Raw genomic sequence first — 24,747 nt, 5'->3', positions numbered from 1 at the left:
TATTAGAAACCTACCATTTATTAAGGCATATTAATGAATGACAATTTTGAGTTCTAATTAGGTTAACTGTCTAATCAGCAGAATACTATTTACACAATAACTTTATTTCAAGATGTAATATACTAAATGAAATGAAAAAAATAACAATTCCAAAAATAAAAAGACAACCTTGAAGTACTTCATGTCAATAATTAAGCTGTACATACAATCCTAATTTACATTTTTTAAAAATACAGAAATATTTAGATACAAAATGGTCAACAAAACAGTTTTAAAGCAGTGGGGTAAGCTTTGGAATCAATCTTCATAAGGAATGCCGGGAGCAGCCTTTGTAATACCATTCACATCGTATTAGATACATTTAACTCTTAGATACTGAGATTTTCAATCTCACATCTGATCAAAAAGACAATGGTAAATAAAACACTTGTATGTATTCATAGAGTCTTCCAAACTCATCCAGCAAATCCCAACAGAAATACATCCTGGTGAAAAGCCATAATAATCTTTCAGCAAATTTTAAGTCAATGAGTGGAAGATAAAACTGAGTTTCTTGTTTATTCAGTTATTATCTGGCACATTACTGTGAGCTTTTACAGCTGCTGGTTGCCACTTTTCAGCTTGTCTGTCCAAAGTTGAGCTAAAGCCTCTGTGTGCTGGAGTGAGCACCCGGGAAACTCCGTTCACTGTTAGTGCCTCACTGTCAATTGGGCAAATGTAGTCTGCAGATTCATCGGGTTTCCTCTTTCTGAGATGACTGAATTGGGTGAAGCCCAGCTTCTTTGGCTGAAAAAACACAAAAGGTACAATATAATAATCCATTTTTATATCTGTTATTTTTCTGTAATAACTACATATGGATGTGCTCAAACGGCACTCTTACTTTAACTTTAGCAGTGGTAGTAAGCGGGACATGGCCTGTGGCGTTGCCATACTCTCGTTTCTCCTGCATGGCTTGAGGCCCAACCAGGGCAGCAAAAGCAGTAGCAAGATGACGTCGGAGCAAAGTCTTCTGTGGAGGAATATTTAAAAGCAGCGCCAAAGTCTCAGAACTGAAGCGAGGCTCCAAGATCTATAAAAGAACAAAAAGGACTGATAATAAAATATTTAGTGTAGTTTGTTATGAAACAGTCTCAAGCCACAAACTACTAAAAAAGGCTTAGAATAGCACAATTCCTCCTCTGAAGCCATTTCCCCAGCAGTTAGTTGAAAGTTTCACTTCAAAGCCAGAGGTATTTTTGCTTGTTTGGTGTTGTTCCTAAATATGTCAGCTCAATGTGCTGGATTGTCAACATTAAAAGTTATAGAGCATCTTCCAGTTCTACAGATAAATTAATGCAAGACTGCTAAGAAATGGAGACATATTCTAAGTGTGCTTTAAAGACGCAAAAGTCAGCAGCACATCTGGAAATAGCACTTATGAATATGCAGTTTATTTACATTTAAACTTATGAATGACACAATTTATCTACTTAGTTACACTTTAATGAGTCTTGTTTATTTTGTGCTGTGAAAAATGAAGGCACAGATGCCTTATGATACTCATGTAAAGGTAGAATATATATTCTCAAAGGGCCACTTTTCTCCACACACATATGAACCTCAAGTGCATCCTATATTTTAATACAAAGGCTTCAGTTAGTTTGGCCACACACACTTTAAAGCTTCAATATCTTTAAGTCTCCTGGAAAAATTGTTTAAAATATTTAGAAATGTGGCTGTGGAAATAGCCAACCATTCTTTCAGTAGAGCAATTGTGAGGTGAGGCACTGATATTGCCTCACCTCACAATTTTTGGTGAAGTGTTTTGTCCAGTCAAGCCTGTGACCCGGTGATTGCAGGGTGAACTCCTACCTGCTTAACTTGCTACCTGATGTTCTTAAAGACCTTGCTTTGTGCATTGGTACTAATAGATGGAGGTACTGAATAAGCTCCAAAATTCCAAAAATAACACAAGACTATTCAAAAGCATCTTTTCACTGGAACCAATGGGCTGCACCAAACAACCAGCCCCCCTTTTTCTGGAGCTAATGGGTAGAGCCGAACTAACAACCCCACACCATAATCCCATCTGTAGAAGGCACTACATGTTACAGTCAGGCAGGTGCAGGTTTTCTGGCTACTTTGACATCCACAGTTGTTGATTAGATTGCCAAATAGATGTAATTTGTAATTCCAGAAAGCATGTACAGTGTTCACCCCTTGACAGTCTTGTGGGAGTGTGCTTTACACCACTACATCTAATGCCAAGCATTTAGTTGGAAGATATAAAGCTCAGATCCAGCTGCAAAAACAAGTTCATTTCATGAAAAGTGTCTATACACTGTTCTTGAACTAGCTTGAAGGCTAAATGAAGCTCATAGGTCTGTAGCAAGTGACATTGCAGAAAGTTGGCAACCTCGTCTCTGTGACTTTATGTAACCTATAATATTTTGCCCGAGTTGCTGTCATTCCCAATCAGTTCCACTCTGCAATATTACACCTGTAGCCATGGAAGTGACTGAAACAATTGAATGCAACAATGTAGATGGGTGACTCAATACTTTTGGCAATACAGTGTAATAGCATATTTGATTGATTTGATGAACTTGTGACCTGAACTGAAGAAGTGGCTTAATTTGCTAGATAAATAATCAGGTTTATGCAATTTAAATGCTGTAGCACCAACAGTGAGTAGCTATATGTTTTAGTCTTTGATTTATCACCCATAGCATTTAATTTGTCTAAAGGAACCTTAATGTAAAATTTTAAACTTATTTTAAAAACATTTTTAGATAAAAAAAGGAAAGGTCTTTGATCTTTTATTTCTTTAAACCCTCTCTTAACCTAATATTATGTTTCATTCTGAAATCAAGTGTAGTCTTTTTGATGTTGTTAGATATGCGAAATAAAAATGAAAATATTTTATTTAATGTAAAACCACAAATAACACAGACCAGTTTTCTTTTCTTTTTTTTTTTTAGCAGTACTTACAATCAGGCCACCATGAACGCCACTCCCCCGAAGATTAGGAGCATACTCAGCAAGATCAACTGCTCTTAGCCACTCCATTACACAGTGGTTTGACCACTGTACCACCTCTGAAGGAGAGGGATGTTTCTGGGAATAAAAGCAAAATGTCATTGAAATAATATTCCATTGAAATAAAAAAATACCTACTGGAATCCTACTGTATAAGAAATATTTAATCATTGCTGATGGATAGCTAAATCAATTGTTTAAAAACAAACATAAAGGCTGAGACTAAGCTCATTTAATCTCTGCTGCCATCCTGTGGAAGACTATGAGATTACAATTTCAGTAAACTAATAACATCCATGCCTTTAAATAACGGTGAGGCATGACCATATTTGTCATCGTAATACTACCACAAGTATATTTTTAGTTTCAACTTGGTTCTTTTTGTGTTTATCCACCTCTTCGCCTGGCCTGCGTCGAAGACAGTTTGGGTTGAACTTATTGGCATGAAGAACATGAATGGCACATTTAATGCTGAGATGGTGAAGCTGACTGGTGACCTTTAGAGTCAAGAGGTCATTCTGAAATTACAAAAAAATAAAACATTGAATTTGATGAAAAGTTTGCTTTCATACAACAACAAAAACAGCTTTATTACTTCAAGTGTATTAGAAAATTGTGTATTAATTTGATTAAGCCTTACCACTGTGAGATACTGGATCATCCGGCCATCTACTCTGGCCTCATGGAATTGGTCTTTATACTGAGGCAATCCAATATCATCCAGCCAGCCTACAGAGGGACAGAAAATCTCACATAGATATGCTCACTAAGATACAACATTCAAAACATGCTTCATGCAAAAATGTGTTAAGTTGAATTTTCATGATTTGGCAAATGATAATATTTACATTTTCTTATGATGTATTACACTGTGTACGATTGTTTGGTTTATGACAGAAGGAACCCTACTTTATCATTGTGGATTTAACTAAAATTGGAACAGTTTGAGACACATTTCCTGCAGATTAACGCTTACGGGTGACCCAGATGTGATCCAGCTCTGACGATTTCTCTGCAACCTTTGAAGTAAAGGCCCTCAAAGCAAGTTGCAGCTTTTTCCTGTGAAGGGGATGTTTCATGCCCATATCCTGAAATCAGAAAGAAAAGTCAAGGTGGGAACAAAAACAATAGTTCTGACATGTTTTACAATATCTGTATGACTCAATATACAAGTGTAAAGATATATAAAATCTATTTTGTACAAGTGTTACATTTGGAATGCAGTTCTCAAACCTTCTCAAAGTCTTGAGGTGTGGCTGCCAAAAGCGTCTGCCCATTTTCAACCCACTGTCTGGTGAGATTGATGTATTGGCCAAGACCGTAGTCCTCAAGCCAGCCACACACCTGCTCCTTGGTCCATTGACTGAATGGAATATTCAGGTCGCTGACAACAACAAAATTAATAATGAGACAAAATATACAATTTATTAAGGTATTGAAAGTACAGTAGGAAAATGTTGAAACACAAAGTGTTTTACCGTGTGGGGTTAGATTCAGGAGTTCGGGTAAGTCTGGGCCCCGCTGTTGCACGTAAGCCTCCTCTTCTGAACTGACCCGCATCTGGATCTGCAGGCTGGAAGCCGCCAGACTGGGTTCTTCGAAGCCTGTGTGAACAAAAGTGCAAGCTGGCAGGCTAAAATGACTGCAGTTTTGATACTCAAAATAAATACCGACAGACACTTTGCATGTCTTTGTATTGGGATCAACCAAATGTAATTCACAGTGTACTGCTTTACCAGGGCAGGGTACGTCACTCTGTTTTTTTGTTCATTTTTAAATCAGCAGATAATCTGCTGAAGAAATGTCAAGTGGTCAGTTAATAATTAGGTCATAACATCAGTTTTAAAACTGCAACTGCAATAAAAATAAAATTATAAATGTCGCCTTTTTCGAATTGTTTGGACATCGCTTACTTGTTTTTGTGTCTCTGCACTTACTTTCCCCAGAATCTCTTGAAGCTCCTGTTGTTCTTCATGTATTCAGGAGATCCCACAGCTCGCTGGCCAGGCTGTGCCTCACAATGAGCAGGGGAATTCTCACTGGGTGTGCAGTCATGGGCTTTCTCCAACTTTCCTTAAGGGGGTTATAAAAACAACAGTCAGTAACTGAGAACAAAGAGTATGCAGACTTGATTCCTAAAAGCGCTGGTCATTTTAAGGATTCTTTTTTTTTTTAATTTACAGACATGTTTGTATTGTTGAAAAAGCGCTTTACTCAGAATAGCGTCAGGGTGCAGACTAAGCTTCAGGAACTTCCTGCCAAAAACATGCTCTTGATTAATGACATCTGAATAAAGATTATATCTGCTTCCCTGTAGTTAACGCAACAGAAAATATCTTGATAATGATGAGTGAGTATGGAGCCAGATATTTTTTTAACATGTTTAATTCATGCGAAAAATGTGTGGTTCCCTGACTGTTCACAATGCTTTGCTGAGTTGATAAATACTGGTTACAGATCACTGTGTAAATGCATCAATGTAAAAGTTTTAGGATAATTTACATGGTGATATCTTTATGATAAAGTCTGTTGTCTGTGCCAAAGGTTCAAAGAGATAACAGGGTGTGCCTGGATTTAAACTGGTCAGTCACATCAAGGAAGGGTGGAGCTGGGCTGAATGTGGTTGGTTCAAGAAAGGGAGAGGTTGGGCTGGGTAAGTAACCCTATCCCATGAGCCATCTGCTCTGACAGGAGGTCTGCAATTAGCTGTGATCAAGAGTTCAGTGGTCTTCTGGTCAGAAGAGAGTGGTGTAGCTAAAAAAATTTAATCCTGTCTGCTCTCATGGGAATCTCTAGGCCTCTGAAATACATGATGCCAAAGCATTTTACACTGTTCAACCTACAATATCATGAATGACGGTATAAAATTTATTGTGTGAACTTACTTTGGCATGAGTCTCCATCTTCAACTGGATTTTTATGTCTCTGAATATCTGTATCATCAGTCTCATTTTGTTCCAGGAGAGTAGAATTCATGGGCAAAGTCCGACTTCTATCATCACCCAGACCACCACGGAGAAACTATTTACAAATTTAAAAGATATATACATAAAAAGGGAGAAAATTCTTAATAATTCTTATGCAATTCAATGAGCTCAGATCATTTAATACAATTACGGCCATGTGAAAAAAGTGTATTTTTCTAAAATTTGGAGATGAGGCTATTTTTTCTTGTAAAATGTCTCAGGAATAACACACTCGCACATCTATCACCACTCAACTCATGAATATAACATCAGGATTAATCAGGATTTTGAAAGCAATTGACTATTTAAATCTCAGACATTTAGTTTGGTGTGTTCCTGACTTGTAAAGTGAGAATGAATATTAGAAAGGCTCGTGTCAGCCTCTGTCTGAGGCTTTCACGAGGACAGAGGCTGTTGCAGTGGTCCTTTCACGAGGACCACTGCAACAGCTCTTAAGTCTGGTAAGAGATTTGAAAACACTTCTAAAGAATTTGAAATCAGTGATGACAATGTACAGAACACAGTCAAGTAGACGACACTAAACATAATTGCTATATCTCCAAGTTTGGGCCAGTATCTTAGTAATTTTCAACCATGTGCATGCAACAAAATAAATATTCAAAAACCCTAAATATTCATAATGAGACCAACAGGAGGCACTTGCTACCTTTGAATCAAATGTGCATGTCTGTTGAATAAAATAAGGGATGGTAAATACCTCACTAACACTATAAATACCTTGGGTGAATGTCTGTTTGTTATGTCATTCAAGCTACTTGATAAAATCTGTAGCTCCGTTCTGTAAAAAACAAAAAAGACAAAACACACTCAGAAATATTCCAATAAGAGATGCGAAATTCATTATGATAAAAAAGTATTTTACTACCTGGAATCGCAATCTGTCTGGATTGATGCTTGCTGAGAAGACGAACTATTTGTTGAAACCTGTTGTGGGTCAAAAAATTACAATACACAGAATTTGCATGGACCGTTTCGATTTGTATTTTTTACGCTAACTTTAAAACCAGCTAGATTTATTTAAACCAACCTCAGACTTCACATCATCAGATTTTGTACTAGTAGAGTCAACAGTCTTGGTCAGGATCTGGTCTCCTTCCTCACTGCTACTTGAAGCAGTCCGACCATTTGACAATGAACTGACAGCAGATGGAGCTGCAACAAGTTATGGAAAGATTATACATTATACATTAAAAGGGTAGAAATTCAGTCACTCATATAGAAGGGTAAATAATCCCAATACCTTGTCTTGAGATGAGAGTTACATCTCTGAACTGTCTGCACTGATTCAGGAGCAGAGTGAGCTCTTCAATCTGTCTGTCCTGCAGAAAACACAGCAGTGGAGCTTTAAAGTCAACATAACCCTATTAGGATATTCATTAAAAGTTAAGAAGCATGACCACCCGCTGCTGGTTTTACTCGGCTGGTGGCTGATACGCCCACAGACATTACCCTTCCACCATATGGCCTTTACATCAAAGTAAAGGACAGGGAGGGAACAAACCTAGACCTCACTGGAAACTGTATTTTGCAGCAAACAGCTGCAGGGAGTGTGTTTGTTTTGAAGTGGTGCCCATGCCTGGTTTTGCCATAGTTATCTTAATGCAGCTCACTCCAAAATTAAACTTGGCAGAGCAAAGCCTGCTTAATTGTGGCTAGTCTGAAAAGGCTCGTTTCAGGATGTGGGGGTGTGCGTGTGTGTGTGCAGGTCCTCACTAGTGTGCTACACGCAAGTCTGTCTGCAAGTGCTTAAAGTGCAAAATACTCTGGGCGAAAGAACACAAAAGATCCTCTGTGCAAAACGTAAATGGTCAGAGGGTGGCACCTCTAGGAAATAACAGGACCTAATAGCTGATACTTTCCTTAAAAATGACTGTGTTCCCACATACAGAGCAGTTGAATAAGTTAGGGTGTAATGAAATGTTTTTCCACAATAAAATAATTTTAAAAAGTTGATTTAATTTTTTTTTACAGCTTACCTTTTCTTCATTGGTAGCAACCAGTGATTTCATTCCACTGCGAAGCCTTTGGAGTTCTTGATCTAAGTCACAAAAAAGTTACATAGTTTATTAATCTATTTTGGCTCCCGTTTATTAAGGACTACATCAGCATTTCTAGTAAACGATAATAACTATGAGTCAAGATCTCAGAAGCAGACAATTTTTGACAAAAAGGATGGTGTTTCTTTAGAAACACATAAAGACTAAAGTAGTAATGTAAGCAAACTTTTGATGATTTTCAAAGCAGTCTTTTAAAGCAAAAGGAAATAAAAAAAGATAATTAAGAAAAAACACCCTAGAGAAAAAGCAGTCAATCTACAGCTAGTAGTAGACAAGTCCCAAGAGATTTTATTGAGTGCTCCATAAGCTTACATTTGGTGCTTAGTCTTTTCCTGTACATCTCATCTGAGAGATAGGCACACAACCCCCAAAAACACAATTTATATATGGTCAAGCCAAAATGTTTCCATAGCTGTTACTGAATGCAAAAGGACAGTCGATAATTGTCTTCATCTAATTATACGTATGTATTTGTAGCATTTCACTGGCAGGTTGTTGAAGGATTGAAGTTGCACAAATTGTTTGCTTACCTCTCTCTGAGATCTCTGTTGTCAGAGGAGGTCTAGCCAGCAACTGAGTGTGCAAGCTCTCAATTTCTGCATTCTTTGTGAGGAGAAGTTGCTGAAGGTTGCTGATCTCTGCCTGAGGGTGACACACAAGGAAGAATTTTAACAGAAAGAAAACATAGGTCTATTCACTGTTTACAAAAGGTTCACATACAAAAGCTTACACTCAATAAAGACTAGACACATGTATGCATTTCAAATCTCCTCAAAAGTTGCTATGTATGAAACACCCCAAACAAAAAATGGAGAAGTTATTTTCTCTGAGTTCTAAAGCACCAAATTTTTGAACCACCACTCTCCACAGTTTAGTTTGTTTTAAAGGAAGTTACATAAGGAGGACACAGATGAAAAAGATTTGTTCAGGCTGAACTGTGTCACCATCTTTGGAATAAAGTTAAATGTGACAAGTATGATAATTTAAGTCACAAGGTATGGCTATTACACTGGCGAGTAATCAGTTTTGTAATGCAGTTGGATAATTAAAAGTTATGTCTTAACACAAAAAGTCTAACAGAATTCATACAACCTAAATCTAAGGAGACAATTTCTATAAGATTGAGTGTTTGAACTTCCTTCCAGCTGTTTATGCAAAGTAAACTCTAGCTTCAGTCAGTTTTTTTAAATCTTTCACGTAGTTTCAAACCCTGTGCTCTATCTACTTCTCAACAGCATAGTAATCGTGGCATACTGCTCTTTAACAAAATTCTTGTGGGCAGTCTGTCTGATGACATCAAAGCGACAACAAATGTGGTCCCCAGTTCCCAAAAACCCAGACAGAATGCAGCAAAATCTATAAAAATGACACATCTAGACCACTGTCACAGTAGATGTTAAGTAGATGTTAATTTGCAAAAGATGGTTTCTGAACTCTACAGGTTCTTATCACTATAGGTGACTGTTTCCTTTGTATTTTTTTATGTACTATATTTTAAAAGCTATGCACTTGTTTTTCTAACTGAAGAGAAACAATGCAGAAGAATGTCTATAATAAAGCCATATAAGAAAACATAAAGACAGTACTTAAATAGACTAAGCTGTTATTAATTCTATTTATATTGAATGAAAAATATGCCATACCCATAACTGCCTAAAAAAGAGGGAACACATGCACAAGAGAATGACTCACTTAGCTGGCTGAAACATCAAACTGGACTGCATTCAGGAAAGTTGAGTGGACAATTAACAGTGGAATTTGGGCACTTATGGTGCAACGCAATGTCAACACAGAGATATTTTACCTTGGTTGCCTTGAGCTTCTTTTCATATTGTAACTTCTGGTCCTCCAGATACTCTACTTTGTCCTTGAGAATCCTGAGCTCTTTTAGCAAAACCTAAACAGGAACATTTGGAAAACTTAGCAGGCTTACAATCCAGTTACTTTCATAAAGACGCTTACTCTAATAATTTCATACAGCACACAATCTTTAATGACTGACAATTTTTAATATGTCACATTATTCCATAATCCAAAATGTATTTGTTGTGTTTGTTCAGCTATATTTAGCACTGCTTAATATAGGTTAATTGCAGTAGGTGAATGTTTCAATTCCATCTGATGCTCAACACAATAAAGTAAGACAACCCATGCTGTGCACAACATTGGAAGCCATGCAGGTGAACTATGCCTACTCTTTCTCCTCCGCAGTGGCACAGCTGCTCTGCCTCTGAGCTACCCTCTCCCAGGTTCCCCAAAGGTATGTCTGGAGTCTCCTCTAGCTTCTGCATACACCCCGAGGGTCCACCACAGGACACCGTGAAGTTTTTGCCTCGGCCCTCAGGGGACTCAGTGGGGCCCACCACTGGAAATCTGCTGTCAGCCGAAATCTCCAAGGCCTTTTTCTCCTGGATCTTGCTATTGATCTCCTTCTGAAATTGACACATCTGCTCCTGCAGTTCACTAATGAAATTCACTACAGTCTGACAGAGTGGGGAAGAAAAACATTGAGAAGAACATGTTTAGAGAGAGAGAAAGAAACTATATGCAGGATTTGTGCATATTGTGGGTTTAAAAAGTCTACACCCATGTTAAATGCCAGGTATTTATGATAAGACAAAAATATAAAACAAAAACAAAATAAATAATTTAGAAACCTTTCCAGCATGTATCTGATATGTATGCTGTGCAAACCAACTGAAAAATAAATAAATCTGTTAGTATGAAAAACTGAGAAAAAGGCATGCATCACCTTTTTTGCATATATGTGCACAAAATTCTATTAAACCACCTCTTTAATTTTATTTCAGTAGTCTGTCTTTGTTAGTTGAAGTCTGTGCATGTCCCATATGACTTGGCACTGCTTGCCTACTCTGTCTTGCCAAAATCATCTAAATCTTTCAGGACATCTGACAGATTTGTGGGGCTGTGGATAAAACTGTGGTTGTTCACAGTTCCTAAAATCTGTAAGAAGTCAGACTGATTTTGACAATCAGATGATCCACAAACATTTTCCAGACAGATTTAGTTCTGACCTCATATTCAACCTGAACAATTTTGAAAAAAGAAAAGGAAAAAAAAACTGCTGATATGCTCTATGTTTTGGGTTAAAACTGACTGGTATTAAGAACTCATCCACTTTAAGAAGACTTAAACTACATTAGAAGAAAAGTATCTCCATCATTCATTATTTGCACCACCATTACCTAACCGCCTTTCACAGGAGGTGTGGTCTTCATTTAGTGATATACAGTATTGTTCTTTACCAAAAATACAGAATATATATTACTTTAAAAGTAGACAAGTTCTTAATTTATTTTAGTACCTCAAAGGCTAACTTATTAACAGGAGTGTGTATTTCATGTTCTGTGTTTATGTGAAGTATTTTTTTATTTCATTTCATTGTTTTATATTATCTATAAAATCACTGAATTCCAGGTTTCTGGTAATGAATGTATCTTCATATGGCTACATTTGAAATTAGGGCTGTTGTAAACTAATATTTTAGTGATCGAATAATCTATACATTATTATTATGGTTAATCAATTAATGGGATAAAAAATTGATAAACAAAATATTGATAAATTTGGTTTAACCGGTGTTACTATCGGTGAGGAAATAAACCAGGGGACAGACGAACGTAAGTCCAGGGACCGGTAGACCAGGGACGAAAGTAAGAACGGGGAGGAACAATACAGGATATTTACGGCACCTTCATTAGTCACACTCAGAAACTCATCTACCAGCCATGTACTGCCACAATGATTTCCGCCACCCGTTTGTTGAGACTGGGATGATATGAAATTTATTGTGCGGTTAGTCCATAAAGTTACACTTACACTGTAAGCATCAACTACTCAAGCCGCCGTGTTAAGTCTATCCGCTTACCTGTATAAATACTCCTGTAGCACTCTTCCCGCCATTTGCTCTGAACCAGCAGCTCCCGGAGGAAAAAGGCTGCCGTACTCCAGGCATTGCGCCAGTCATTTTAAGGATGCTTATTGGTCCCCCAAAAATGATGAAAACTCGGGCATTATCATCAATCAATAAAATCCCCACGGGCCGAACTTGAAAATTGGACGTTATGCTGCTAACACTTACCATTCGTCAACAACTCAGAGGCGGAAGTCAGAGCTACGATCAATGCAAATAATGTCTCGGCAGGAACACGGTGCACTAAATAATAAAACATAAATTAACGAAGCTTCGAGGCAGGTAAATTTTCCTCGAAGAATTTTAATAATCGAGGTACTCAAATCATTCGAGGAATCGTTTCAGCCCTATTTGAAATTAGTATTTAAAGGGACACCTACTGGTACCGTTACTCTTACTGAGCCAACACTGGTTTGTCCAAAATATATTTTATGTAGTTTTTACAAACATGGAACAAAAAAGTTCCATGTTTTTCATATTAACAGACATTAATACATTTTCAAGGTGATTTCTACCCATGTTCCCCCAGACAGTGTTTAAACAGCACACATGCTATGCCTGGACAGTGTACAGAGGAAGTCTTACTTGGGGTTCAGTACAACGGATATGACAAATGATATGGAAGGCCTCCATGGCTAATTTTAACCATAAGCTTGTTGGCTCCAGGACCAAGTGCCCTGCGCGTGTCTATGTGTGTACATGCAAACATGCATATGTGAGGACATAATGTTTAGATAACAAAGGCAGCACGCGGGGGACGACTGTAGTGATAAAAGCAGTTTCTTTGATCTCCTTTAGTCAAAGCAGGTGTTAAAAATTGAATGGGTGTGATGTTTTGGACCTACAAATGCAAACCTCCAGAAATATTAACTGTATTCAGATGATTCCAAGAAAATTTTATGAAAAATATTTTTTTAAACTGAGAATTTCTTTCAATAACTAAGGGCTCACGTATTTGGTCATCATGACAGCTCCCTTGGGTTTGAACTCCTTTAAACTGAGAACAAAAAGCTCCTTTGAGCAGTGTTTGGACAGTAATTACATACCTTACAGTATCCTGTCTGGTAAAAGTTCTGATTTCCGTTTCTATAATTTATGTGGTCTCTAAATGCCCAGGAAGTCTGTTGGTAATCTAACACGCCAGTCTTAAGCAAATAAATGATCTGGATATCCCAAGAAAAAATGTTTTAAGTTCCATTTACTTTTTTTTCCCCCAGGTACAATGAAGTCAGTATTTGGGTGAATGATTTGTTTCCACAGATCCTATAAGGGTTTATGGGCTTCCTTAAAGTCAACATTCAAAAAGTGGATTATTATATTTACCCTTGTCATTACTGCCAGAGTTATGTTTAAATTTCCTCTTAAATTTCCGGTATCTTCACTAAATCAAACTATAAAAGGTGATTTGGAAACAAGACTTTTATGGTGTCAAAAATCAGGTAATTGTTCACTTTGGAAACTATGACAAAGCAACTGTGAATTAAGTGATTGTTCTCTGCACACCGGTTTTTTAACTGACAGACACTGAGTTTAAGACAATATAATAAACCCAAAATTATCTATATAATGTACCTGAGGTGTTCCTGACCCAGTGAGAAGTCTCACCTCAGCTTTGTGCTGCCTCTCTGCCCCATGAACCTGCGTTCCCTCCATGTCTGCCAGCTTCAGTTTCAGATAAGAGACCTCCCCCATAAGATTCAGCTTCTGTTTCTCCAGTGACGTCCTATGCACGAGTTCCTGTCATCAACGACATACAGCAAGAGTGTGAAAAACACAGGCAGACGCAACCCTATGCATTAAACCCCCAATTTTAAACGATTTAAAGCACTTGCTCTACAAACACAACATGAAGTGTGAGGCACAACAAGTTACCAGCTCTGTAATGACTGTTCCTCCACACAAACCACACTGGTTTCTGAAGCTGTTTGGGTGGCTAAATATACACAACCCATGACCACTATTTATAATGTGTATTTCGCAGCTCTCTCAAAGTACATAGCAGAGAGAAGGGAGGGGGTGAGACCAAGAAAAAGCATGCAAAACATTCATTGACAGAATATCAAAATAACTTTGACAGGTGCATTTCCCTGTCCTCTGTATAAAAATGACCTCCTGTCAAACCCAATGCTGTGGGAGATTACAGTTTAATAGCTCTGTGATATCTTTCCTCAAAGGCTGTTAGTCATCAGAGTTAAACCAGAACTTAAGGGTAGATGTACTTCTTACTTGGCTAATGTCAAGCAGGTGCTAAACATCCAGAAAAGAGCAGAAAACAGTGACAGTAGCCCCAGTAAACATTTAAAGTGTAGGATTTTTGAAAGGATCTGAACTTCTTCTACACAGCACATGGAAAGTATTTTAATTCTGTCACCAGGAAGAGATTTAGGGCTCAGGTCCAAAGCCTCATAATGACCACATCTCCAAGAAACTGGCTGCCCGTTTCATAATGTGCAAGCTTGCTAAATAAGTCTTAGAAGAAAAAGACACAGTTTTAAATACGTTTTTGACCTATATAGATTTTTTCACTCCGGCCTTCAACAAAGATTTTACAAGAGTTGCAACATAAGAAGGAAAGTTAATACCTGGTTTATCCAGTGTCTGTCAGTATTTCCTTCATGCAAACAATGTGTAGGAGTTCAAGTTGGACAAGGTTTCACATATCCCGTTCATCCAGTGGACTCTAACAAACTATCTCAAATCTAAAGCAAAAGAGCCGAGTGCCAGCAAAGCACATCCAGCTCCTACAGGAGCACCACTTCGATCTTTTTCCCTCCCATCTCTCCACCTTTTTAACAGCTGTTTCTCTCCTCCTCGTTTGTTCTCTTCTCCCTCCCTCTGTTTTTCCTTCCTGTCTCTCTTTCTCTCCAGAAGCCTGCATGTGAGCAGTCATGGTTATTACCAGTTAGGGGAGTGGCTTGCTATGCAGTTAATCTCCTGCCCAGACAGACTAGTTTGGCCTTGCATAAACCAGACAGGAACCCAGAGTGAGAAACTGTTTGGGAAAATGTTTGAGTGTCATAAAATTTTTTTTGCCAAAGTAATTCAAAGCTATCTTTTCCAGAATCCAAGAAATGAATTTCTGAAGAGGAAGTTCTTCCTGGTTGCAGCTTATGAAAAACACGTCAAAGTGCAGAAATGTCACGTTTTATAAGAGATTAACCGTCTTAGTACCCTGTATATTTTTATGGGAACACCAAGTTAATTGAATTACTGTTGCAGTCATTATGAGGCTTTCCAGACTTTGGTTCTGATTCACACAAATTGTTTTGTGCTAATATTGTCTGAACACAGCACATAGTTCAAAGTCTAGTAGAGGCAACTACCTGCTGTAGCATCTCTTCTGTACTGTTGAGTTTGTGTTGATGCTCCACCAAAGAACTTTCCAAATCATGGATCTTCACCCCTTGAGCCTCCACCTGGTCTGTCAGCACACTCACCTATGAAGGGTTTTGTATGTCAAAAGATGATTTAGAACATGATAAATAGGTTCTCAAAATAAACTGATGGTAACGTTCTTAAAATGTTCACATATATGAGATATGATAGAAAAAGTTCCATTAGGAAATGTCTGTGATTCTAAATAAAGAAGCAATTACAGAAATCTCAGCAACACATAAAGGTAAATATACTTGGCACTAAAAGTAAGACAATTTCAGTATATTTTATGAAACCTGTAGTTGAGCAGCATCATTCAGTATGTTTTGCCAGTGAAAGCCTACTCCCAATACTAAGAGCTTACTCTGAATGACTCTCCTTTTGTCTAAGTACAATTAATTTATAAACCAGTTTGTCATGTAGAAGTCACAACATGCTAAACAGAGGAAGGCAAACACTGTGGAAGACGGGAACAATCAAAAGCAAAAATATATATAAGCACATACAGTATATCTTAGAAAACAGGGGACAGGATAAAGCCTTAACTAATTGAAAGGTGGCAAAGAAAAATATGTTTGATGCTTAAAAGATTTAACTAACTCACAGTCATGCAAAGAAAAATGTCATTTATTGCACAACTTAGAATAGATCAGAATAGAAAATTCTGTCTAATTCATTGGTCTTAAAACTTAGTCCGCAGCACTGATTTCTGACCAGATGATCTCAGATTATGAGAAGGGATATGAACCAAATGGCATAATTTATTGGATTGTATATGATAGAAGTTTAAAGAAACGAGAAATATTGGCTGTTACACAACCTTTTTTATTTAACAAGTAGAGGCGTCAATAGTAAGCAAAAGAAATGTACACAACCGACATAGCTTTGCAGCTCCTCTTTTTGCTGCACAACAACTTGAACACAAATTGCTGTGGGATGGCCTTCTTCAACAAACTGTTATCACATGTTTGTGTTGATCACTCTGACATGAACAGTTCCCTGAAGTTCAGTTTCTAATTGTGGATAAATCAAAAGATGGCGAGCCTTCTTTTTTTATTAGTATTTGGCAAGTACTTCATTGGTAAGAAGCAATTACTCAACTCTGCTACTCAACCCACAAATGAGTTTTCAAGCAAATGTGGAGCTGTTTAAGGAAAAAACTGAACATGCTTTTACAAGAAAGAAAGAATTAACCAGAAACAAATGATCTTACTGTTTGTGCTAAATCTATATACAAGTGCACAGAATCTACCCCACATATGGGCACATAATCAGGTGCTAGTGTACTTGTGATGTTGAGTTTTGATGCTGAGAGGCTAAAACTTATTTTAAATAGCTCAGCTTTGCGTCAACAGAACACCAACTGTTGAAGCAAACATTTCTAAAGAATTTATTTTCTTTCTCTGAGGCCTAATGAATGATAAAAGGCACCTGCTATAAACTTACTCTGACACACAAACACGCCTACATGCAACAGGTCACATAATGGTGCGAGCCTAAGCCTGTCTACAAAGCACTTGCTCAGCCGCCCGGAGTGCTACACACACCTACAGGTATAAGAAAAACACATCAGTCAAAACAAGAGATTGTGGTGTCATAATAGCACCAAACCCACTTTGTTACTGTTGCTTCACCTGGGCATTGAAGCAGAAGCTTGTGCAACATTTACAACACAATGCTGCCATACATCTTTGTTCTTTCACCCTCTTTTTCCCATCTCTACCTTGTCTCGGTATTGAGATACAACCAAAGGTTAGAATCAATTCCCAGGTAATTCACTCTATATTCAGATGCCCAGGAAAAAAAATCAGTGTTGGAAACATTCTAATATTTCTAAACAATCTTAGTTGTCCTTTTCGTATTTTCCAAGACCAATGCAAGAGTGTCATACCTGCAGAATTAGTGACTCTTTGTCTCCCTCCAGACGTGATAACCTATCTTGATAGGACTCACTGCTGTTGTTTAAGGTGAGGTTTGCCTGTTGAACAGAAATAATTGATCAATCTTTGAATACTCACAAAATAGAACAGTTTCTCGGTGGAAATTAGCGTTTCGTTTTTATTATTATTTACAGCCTTTAAGCACTGAAATCTTAAACCTCTTACAGTGCCACAACTCTGTGGAGATTGTAAGAGGTTTACAAATCCTAATCCAGCATTAAAAGTCGTGTTCCACATTTTATGCCAGTTACATAGTTTAGAGGGGAGTTTTGTATTAGGTCAGTGTTGCCTGTGTACTCAGTGTATTTCACAGTCATTGAAGTGCAAAGCATAGGAATAGAACCCATATTTCCTAATTATCATTTGAATAATAAAAAAAAGATTGAATTGAACTGAACTTCAGAACTTCTAGAAGAAAACATTGTATTTCAGAATTAATTGTTAAGCTTTTGTGGTTTGTGCTGCGAAGAATTGCAACATACCTTTTCAAATATGCAAAAGTCTGACATTCCAAAATTAATGTTTAAATAGACTATTAGCTTTATAGTAAAAGCAGCTACAATTTCAAAACTTTTCAACTTATGACCATGCAGTGAATCCAGTTAGAAAAGTATTCATAACTAAATATTGAATCTAAATCTGAATCTTTTGTGGCCCATAAAAGAAGGTGAACTGAGCCTTGAAGGTTCATACTTCTTACATTTGCAACTTGCATGTCTCATCAGAAACATCAATTTCACTTTTGAGCACCAGTGTTCTCAATCCTATTTTTCCTCCTATTTTATTTCTCCTACTTATTTTCTTTATATATGTGAAATGTACATTATTGAATTACTCTGGGAATATTTGCACCTGTACACATTTGTTTTTGCCCACTTTAATGTTTCAAATCATGAACTATATTTTAGTGCGAGATAAAAATACATGAGTAAATACAAAATTAAGTTTTCAAATTACAATTTCAAATCATGCTACTGGATATTGATAGATCTTTAGAACTTTTATAATTAAGAAATCACTTAACTAGTATCTGACAATAAACTGCAAAAAAAAAAACAGTGTACTTGAGGGAAAATAATAGGGGTCAAGTTTATTTTTTCACTGTGTGCATGAGGTGGGTAAGATAATCTTTTGTAAACACAAGCTGATTTGGTTAATTGGTTGGTAATGTTGCAGTAAGCAAGTGTGTTGCCAAATGCCAACTAATCAGGGTCATTCTCAAAAGATTTCCATATGACTCTGGACGAGTTCATTGTACAGCTATGAACATCACTGAACAACATTTACACAATGATGGTGGCAAGCTACATAGTAGCCAAAGCTGCCCTGTGCACATAAAAGAGGCTGCCATGTACAGGTGCCACAGGGCACCACCATCATTAGGCAAGGAGGGTCAAGTGTCTAGTCAAAGGACACAACCACTCGTACAGATGGAGCTTTCTATTCAGAGCTCATTTTCTATTAATCGAATTAGCACTGAATATTAAAACCTAGTAGAAACCAATAGAAATGGTCTCATACATAACCAAATGGCAGATATTTATTAAAAGATACTTTATAGATTAAGGTGAATTATCTCACACATTGTACTATCCTCCTTTAATTCAGTTCAAACAACTTAAAAATTCTGAAAAATAAACAAGACAACTACCTTAAGATAGAAAGCTTGGGATGTCAAGCAACAAGAGAAATTTTCTTCAAAAGTTATGACAACGCAAAACTGTTATTATGAAGCAACACTTCATGTTTGAAAGAAGAGAGTCTTCCACTGAAATACTGACTGTGGGAACTGTAAAGATACAACTAAAAAGCAAAAACAAAAAGCTTAAACAAAAATTGTAGGAAAGAGTTGCATAACTATGTTGAACGAAGGTATGAAGAGTAGACATAAAAGTAGTTAATGTCTTACCTTTCTGAGCCAAGTGAAATGTTTGTAGAAATCAATATGATTCTCCATTCTGCAGACCCATTGTAGTTGAGATCTTACATTTGATGTCTAACAGAACTGAATATATGCTATGAAGCACCAACACATAATCAAAACAATGGCTTTTAACTGCACTGCATGCTCTCCTTCTTTTACTACAACCCAGTGCTGCAAGGAGCATGCAGGAAGGATCTAGGTCTGTGTGGTTTGGAGCCCAGACTGCCTCAGACTTTTAGAGCTGAACTGAATAAGTCAAACTATGCCAGTTGGCTTTATGTTACCTCCTGCCCCCCATCCCCCACGCCCTCTTTTATTTTTTTCTATCTACTTTCAACTGCCCTTTTTTTCTTTCTTGCTGCATATTTTTGCATTTGAGCTCCATGTGATTAATGATTTTCTCAACTATTTCTGTCCTAAACCTTTCCCTTTTCTCTTCTTGTTGTTCTTGTCTCGCCTAAGTTTGTTCTTGCAGCACCCCTCAAGCAACCTAAGTTCTGTGGGGCTTTCTAAATGGGGAATATAGGAGAGGAAACTTTTTTTCCACCATATGCTTCTCAGATGTGGTGAGGGGCAAGAAGTCAGTAAAGGCTTTACAGAAGGGGAGGAGGCAGAGGAGAAGAGTGGAAGTGAGCATTATATTTACAATATCACATCTAAACAAGCGCAAATACTTTAGGTGTCTTATGTGAACCAATTAAAACACTCTTTCTGAAAGGAAAAGACGAAAAGCATAAGAGATAAAATGTTAAAGGGAAATAAAACGACTTGCACTCCAAACAGAAGCTCTGGATCTCATTACAATTTGGTTTAGTCCCATTCACTATATCCTCCTACAGGTTCACTTCTTAGCAGGCCAGAAAACAGTCCCCCAGATGTTGCTAAACAGGATCACAGACCAACAGTGAAGCAAAAAATAAAAAAAAATCTGATCCTAGAAGTAATTCTTGCCAGGCCCCAGCAAAACCTCTAAATTCAATGACCAAACCTTTCAACATTAGAAGACAAAGTTCTGTGGATATCTGCATGCCCATTTTTCACAGTTCTATTATATTTGCTTAATGTGTGCAAAAATTGCCACTATAAGTGAAAACTTACTTACCTCATCTCTTTGCAGCCATTTTAATATAACATTTGCTGTGTCTGTAGACATTTGTTTACTGAGAGCACCCTGCTTTTCCTCACTCCTCTGGCCCTCCAGCACAGCCCTGAGGACCTCCATCAGCTCAAGTGCCACAAAAGCAGGGTCCCTGGGCGTGGGGAGGGGCAACTCTGGGTCAACATCTGAAGATTTGTAACCTTGGTCACACGGCTGCATCGGAGGACTGAAAACACCTTCATACATTTTGCCTAGAGAATGAAACAGAGGAAATCCACAAATATAGGAATTTGCATTTACCTCAAATATTGTGGTTATTTCAACCTTTATGCATTTTTGCAGCAGTTCTGAGTTGACTAGAAACAAAAAAGAATGACTTGCAGGGAGAGGAAAAGGATTTTCAGTTATGCCCCCTTGTGGGCAGAATAATGACCCGCTGCTGCGTGTAGAATGTAAATAGTATCAAACTTTAGTTGTGGCTTTTCAAATCCACAAATTAGGAAAAAAAAGTACTTTTCATGTAGTGCCTTTTCAAGCTAAAGCAAAAGGTAGAGTAACATAATCATTACATGAAATGAGAATCTGGAGAAACAATAAATGTTAACGTTTAGGTATTTGATGGTAAAATTATTGGTTGCTTTGTTTAATTATTAGCTTTTTTCCTGTCCTTTAAGTTGTCTCTAAATGTGATAATGACTAGGTTGTCACCTCTGATTGTAGATCTCGGAGTCATGACTCCATGCTACAACACTGCTGTTGTTGCAGCATGAGCCGTAAGCAAAATGTATCACCAATGTTAGAAAAGAATAGACGTAAAATGTTAGAAGTATGTTAAAGCTCACGTTGTTCTGTGAGAATTGTACAAGAAACAACAGAAGCTCGAGTTAAATTACTGAGTGAAACAAGGTCAATTATATACAGTGTGAATGAGCAGGAAACATAAAACAATCCTTCCTTACCATGGTAATTTGTCATTAAATACACATGTAAAGTGGTCATAAGCAAAATCTGTTGGCTGCTGGTGGTCTTATGAAAGCCTAACATTAAAAACTGGGCAGTCTCTTGAGACTTTGATGATGAAACAGAGACTCTTACCAGCTATAATGTCGTCCATTTGCTCCAAGGCAGCTTTTAACATGTGGCTGGCATGTGTCTCCATGAAAACTCTTAAAGCAGGACAGATAGATACTCCTTCACATGTGTAAAGCAGAGTGGAAGTTGATAGGATGATGGAAAAGATGTTCTTCTGAAGGGCAGGACTGCAGAGTGTGTTCAAGTGCACAGCAAAGCTCTAACAGCTATCCTGACATTTTTGTGACTCTGAAAGTAAATAACCTCCAGAGTGTGGCTTTTGGGTTTAAACTGTCCTCTTATTTTGTGACCAGAGTGTCACAAATTGTCAGGCTTGTCGTCCAAATGAGGCGCAAGCTCAAATTTAGAGCGTTTCAATTCGGTTTAGTTTAGTTTATTTATATAGTGCCAATTCACAACAAAAAATAAACTCACTGGACTATATGAATTTCTTTTTCTTTCTTTTTTAAACTAATGAGATTTCATGTGATATAGTCATATTTATAGTTTTAATAATAATAAAGCAGTTTGTAAAACATCCAGCAAAAAGTTTATTTCCCAAAACTGCTTGAGCTAGCCTGGCCATTGCCTTCCTGTGCAATTCTGCTCAGATAATCTTTAGATTGCCGCAGAATCTGGGCTTCCCCCCTTTCACTTGGATTCCCTCTGGTATCTTTCTTTCTACATGGGTCAATCGGTAAATGGAAGGCAGTTTTAAAAAACTGCCTGTAGTTTTTTTGTCATGTTTTGTTTAACCTCATAATTTATCAGTCAGCCACCACTGTCTCCCAACAAATTGTGTGTATTTGTATTTTTTTATTGCTGACATAAAAGGATGTAAACTAGACAGCAGGACATAAAAAATTACTGAAATACTGGAATTACTGGATAAAAGATATTTCTAATTGCTCATTTTGACAGTCATTTTTAAGCCACAAATAATAAGTTCTAGCATTTATATTACATGAGATGAAATATTTATTTATTATTTGATGCATGAGAACATTGCTCCTCTCTTTTCAAAGGAGAAAAAAATGCTTTCAGAACCCATGGGACAGGGATTAACCAATCATCTTGAAATTTAGGTTGGTCAATTGTACCACACAACTGTCTTTGAGAACTGGAAAACATTTTGTCTTTATTTACTAAAGTTTAGGGATGGGAAGGTGGTCTAGCTGCTTGAGGTAATACGTTTCCCTCCATAAGATGGGAACAAATAAATTTACCAGTAAGTCTTTAACTGTGTTTATTCCTCAACCTAAGTAGAGGGAGAGAGCCAGGGTCACTCACTCAACCTAAGTAGATTATGTAGAACAAATCCTGTAGATTTGGGAACATTTGCTCTTTATTTGCCAACGTCATCTGGGGAGAACAAAATATTTCAGTTTGAAATAATCTGTCGTGAAAATGGTCAGATCCGCGTCTGGTTGCACTGCGCGCTCCCGACACAGGGGGAACAGATTGACACACGGGAACAGAATTTCACAGGAGACAGGTAAGCTTCATAGCGTCGAAGTGTCGTTTTTCTTCATAAATTAGTAGAAATTTTTAGCTTGTCAGACGCAAGCTAGTTAAATATGCAGTATGTAACATTTATAAAACACTTGAAACTGTCACCATGTGGTGTCTGTATGTTATGAGACAGATAACTTGTGAAAAGATCGATCTTATCCCTGAGCTAGCAGCTCAGAGCTACTAGCCGTCTGAAGATATGCACAACTTCCGGCCAGGAGTTTCTTAGCACTGTTGTTAATCCCCTCATGTATTGGCTGCTAAATGTGCTAATGGTAGAGACCTAACTTACCGATACAGGGAAACTGTTTATCCACCGTTATCAGCGGCCATGCCAACTAGCCTACGCATTTATTACAGGCTTTGCTAGCTGCAGCATAGTAGAGAGCCAAGCAAGGTGGAGCGGGATTGGGGGGATGGAGCGAGACTGACGGCGCTAAGACCCGCCTCCTGGCTCTGATTGGCTGTTTCTAGATAGCACGAGAAGGCAGAGGAGCTCAATTTTTTTCACTGATTATCTGTCTCATACCATAACATATTTCACCAAATATGTTAAATATCTGTATATTTTTATAAAAGTTACGAATTTCAGCTTTAAAGTAAGTAAGTTTAAATAATTTTGGAACTGACAAAGTAAGAAATTGACACCTAGAAGTTGTTTCTTTAAAAAGAAAATTCTGTTTTATGATTTTGTTCTTCCTTGAAAGTATTTTTGTTGTTGTTTTTCCATAGAATCTTACAGGATATACGATTCAGCTAATATTTATTTATACTCTGAATAGGTTTAGGTTTATCACTGTTTTTCATTCACCCAAAACGTTTGTTTGCGGTATGAGACAGGCATCACTCGAAAGTTTATAAAACAGTGTAAAGAAATCATCTGATCCGTCTTGATTTACATGACTGTCTTACTTATTCAGAGGAAACATGCTGATACAATACAAATAAATACTTCCAAAATACTTTAAAACCTAAAAGCATATGTAAAAAAAAGTGTTGAAAGGATTTATCAAAGTCCTTTACACTACAAAAAGACTGCTATAAATATGATGCACATCATGTTTGTGCAACTGTTGCTTGGTTAACTATGTGGCATATTTGTTACAAAAAAACCTGTTTTTAGTGCATATGTGACAGAATGGCATTAGAAATAATTACACCCCCTTCCTTTTTTTTACTTTATTTAAGGACTGTTGACTATATTCTTAAGCTGCACTTCTACTTGAACTGAGATGCATTAAACTGCAGTTACAGCAGTTCGCCACCAGTTGGCACATAGGTGCTGAGCACTCCTCCTGACTCAGCGAGCCAGTAACGGCTGGTCAGCGGAGGGCCTCACTGTTGCTCTTGTTTGTTAACATCGTTCATCGAATAAAAGAACCTGCGAAAACCACACTGACTAATCATTAAGTGTGCAACACATACTTTATGAACACAAGTTAAAACTGTTCAGCCACTCATCGACATTTTACAGATAGGAGACTACAAAAATATTTTTGTTTTGACTGGGATTGAGATTGCAGGCTCATTTATCATCTACCACAAGGTTTCCTTGTTCAAAAGTTAAAGGGATCTTGTCGTTACCTCCCTCAGTTACCAATGTCACCTAATAAAATAGATTTCTTAGCCCTATACCAACTTTGTATCCTCACCTCCAAATATTTTCTCAGTAAATATATTAAACTGAACATGTGTAATAGGATTATATGCAAAAGTTGTATTTTCTAATTATTATTTTTTTCAGTTTTTGTACAAAAAATGCTGTATGAGCCGCTTTGAGATTTTTATTGTCTAAAATGTGATTTTCTTTTTTGCCACCAAGGGGCG

General features: G+C 37.4%; 1 protein-coding gene across 4 annotated transcripts; it reads right to left on the bottom strand.

The window, feature by feature from the left end:
- Nucleotides 1-20,240, bottom strand: LOC102227440 (liprin-beta-2-like). Of its 4 annotated transcripts, XM_023332607.1 has the most exons (22): nt 19,224-20,240; nt 17,266-17,352; nt 15,323-15,436; nt 13,605-13,736; nt 10,261-10,548; nt 9,870-9,962; nt 8,596-8,707; nt 7,985-8,046; nt 7,249-7,327; nt 7,036-7,160; nt 6,874-6,932; nt 6,726-6,786; nt 5,907-6,042; nt 4,959-5,094; nt 4,500-4,625; nt 4,255-4,405; nt 3,998-4,109; nt 3,662-3,750; nt 3,417-3,539; nt 2,974-3,099; nt 884-1,072; nt 1-786 (listed from the first exon to the last, which is right to left on the bottom strand). In XM_023332607.1, the coding sequence occupies exons 1-22, from the start codon at nt 19,269-19,271 to the stop codon at nt 562-564; spliced, it is 2,673 nt and encodes an 890-aa protein (XP_023188375.1). In that variant the 5' UTR covers nt 19,272-20,240; the 3' UTR covers nt 1-561. The 4 variants fall into 4 exon arrangements, with proteins under 4 accessions (XP_023188375.1, XP_023188376.1, XP_023188377.1 ...); XM_023332608.1 differs by lacking the exon at nt 10,261-10,548 and having other exon boundaries at nt 19,224-20,239; XM_023332609.1 differs by lacking the exons at nt 15,323-15,436; nt 17,266-17,352; nt 19,224-20,240 and adding an exon at nt 14,582-14,812.
- Between the last annotated feature and the right edge of the window lie 4,507 nt (nt 20,241-24,747).

Source organism: Xiphophorus maculatus, chromosome 4 (genome assembly GCF_002775205.1).
Source record: "Xiphophorus maculatus strain JP 163 A chromosome 4, X_maculatus-5.0-male, whole genome shotgun sequence".
NCBI classification, from domain to species: Eukaryota; Metazoa; Chordata; class Actinopteri; order Cyprinodontiformes; family Poeciliidae; genus Xiphophorus; species Xiphophorus maculatus.
The sequence above is the reverse complement of the archived record's forward strand: the minus strand, read 5'-3'. Positions and strand labels throughout refer to the sequence as shown.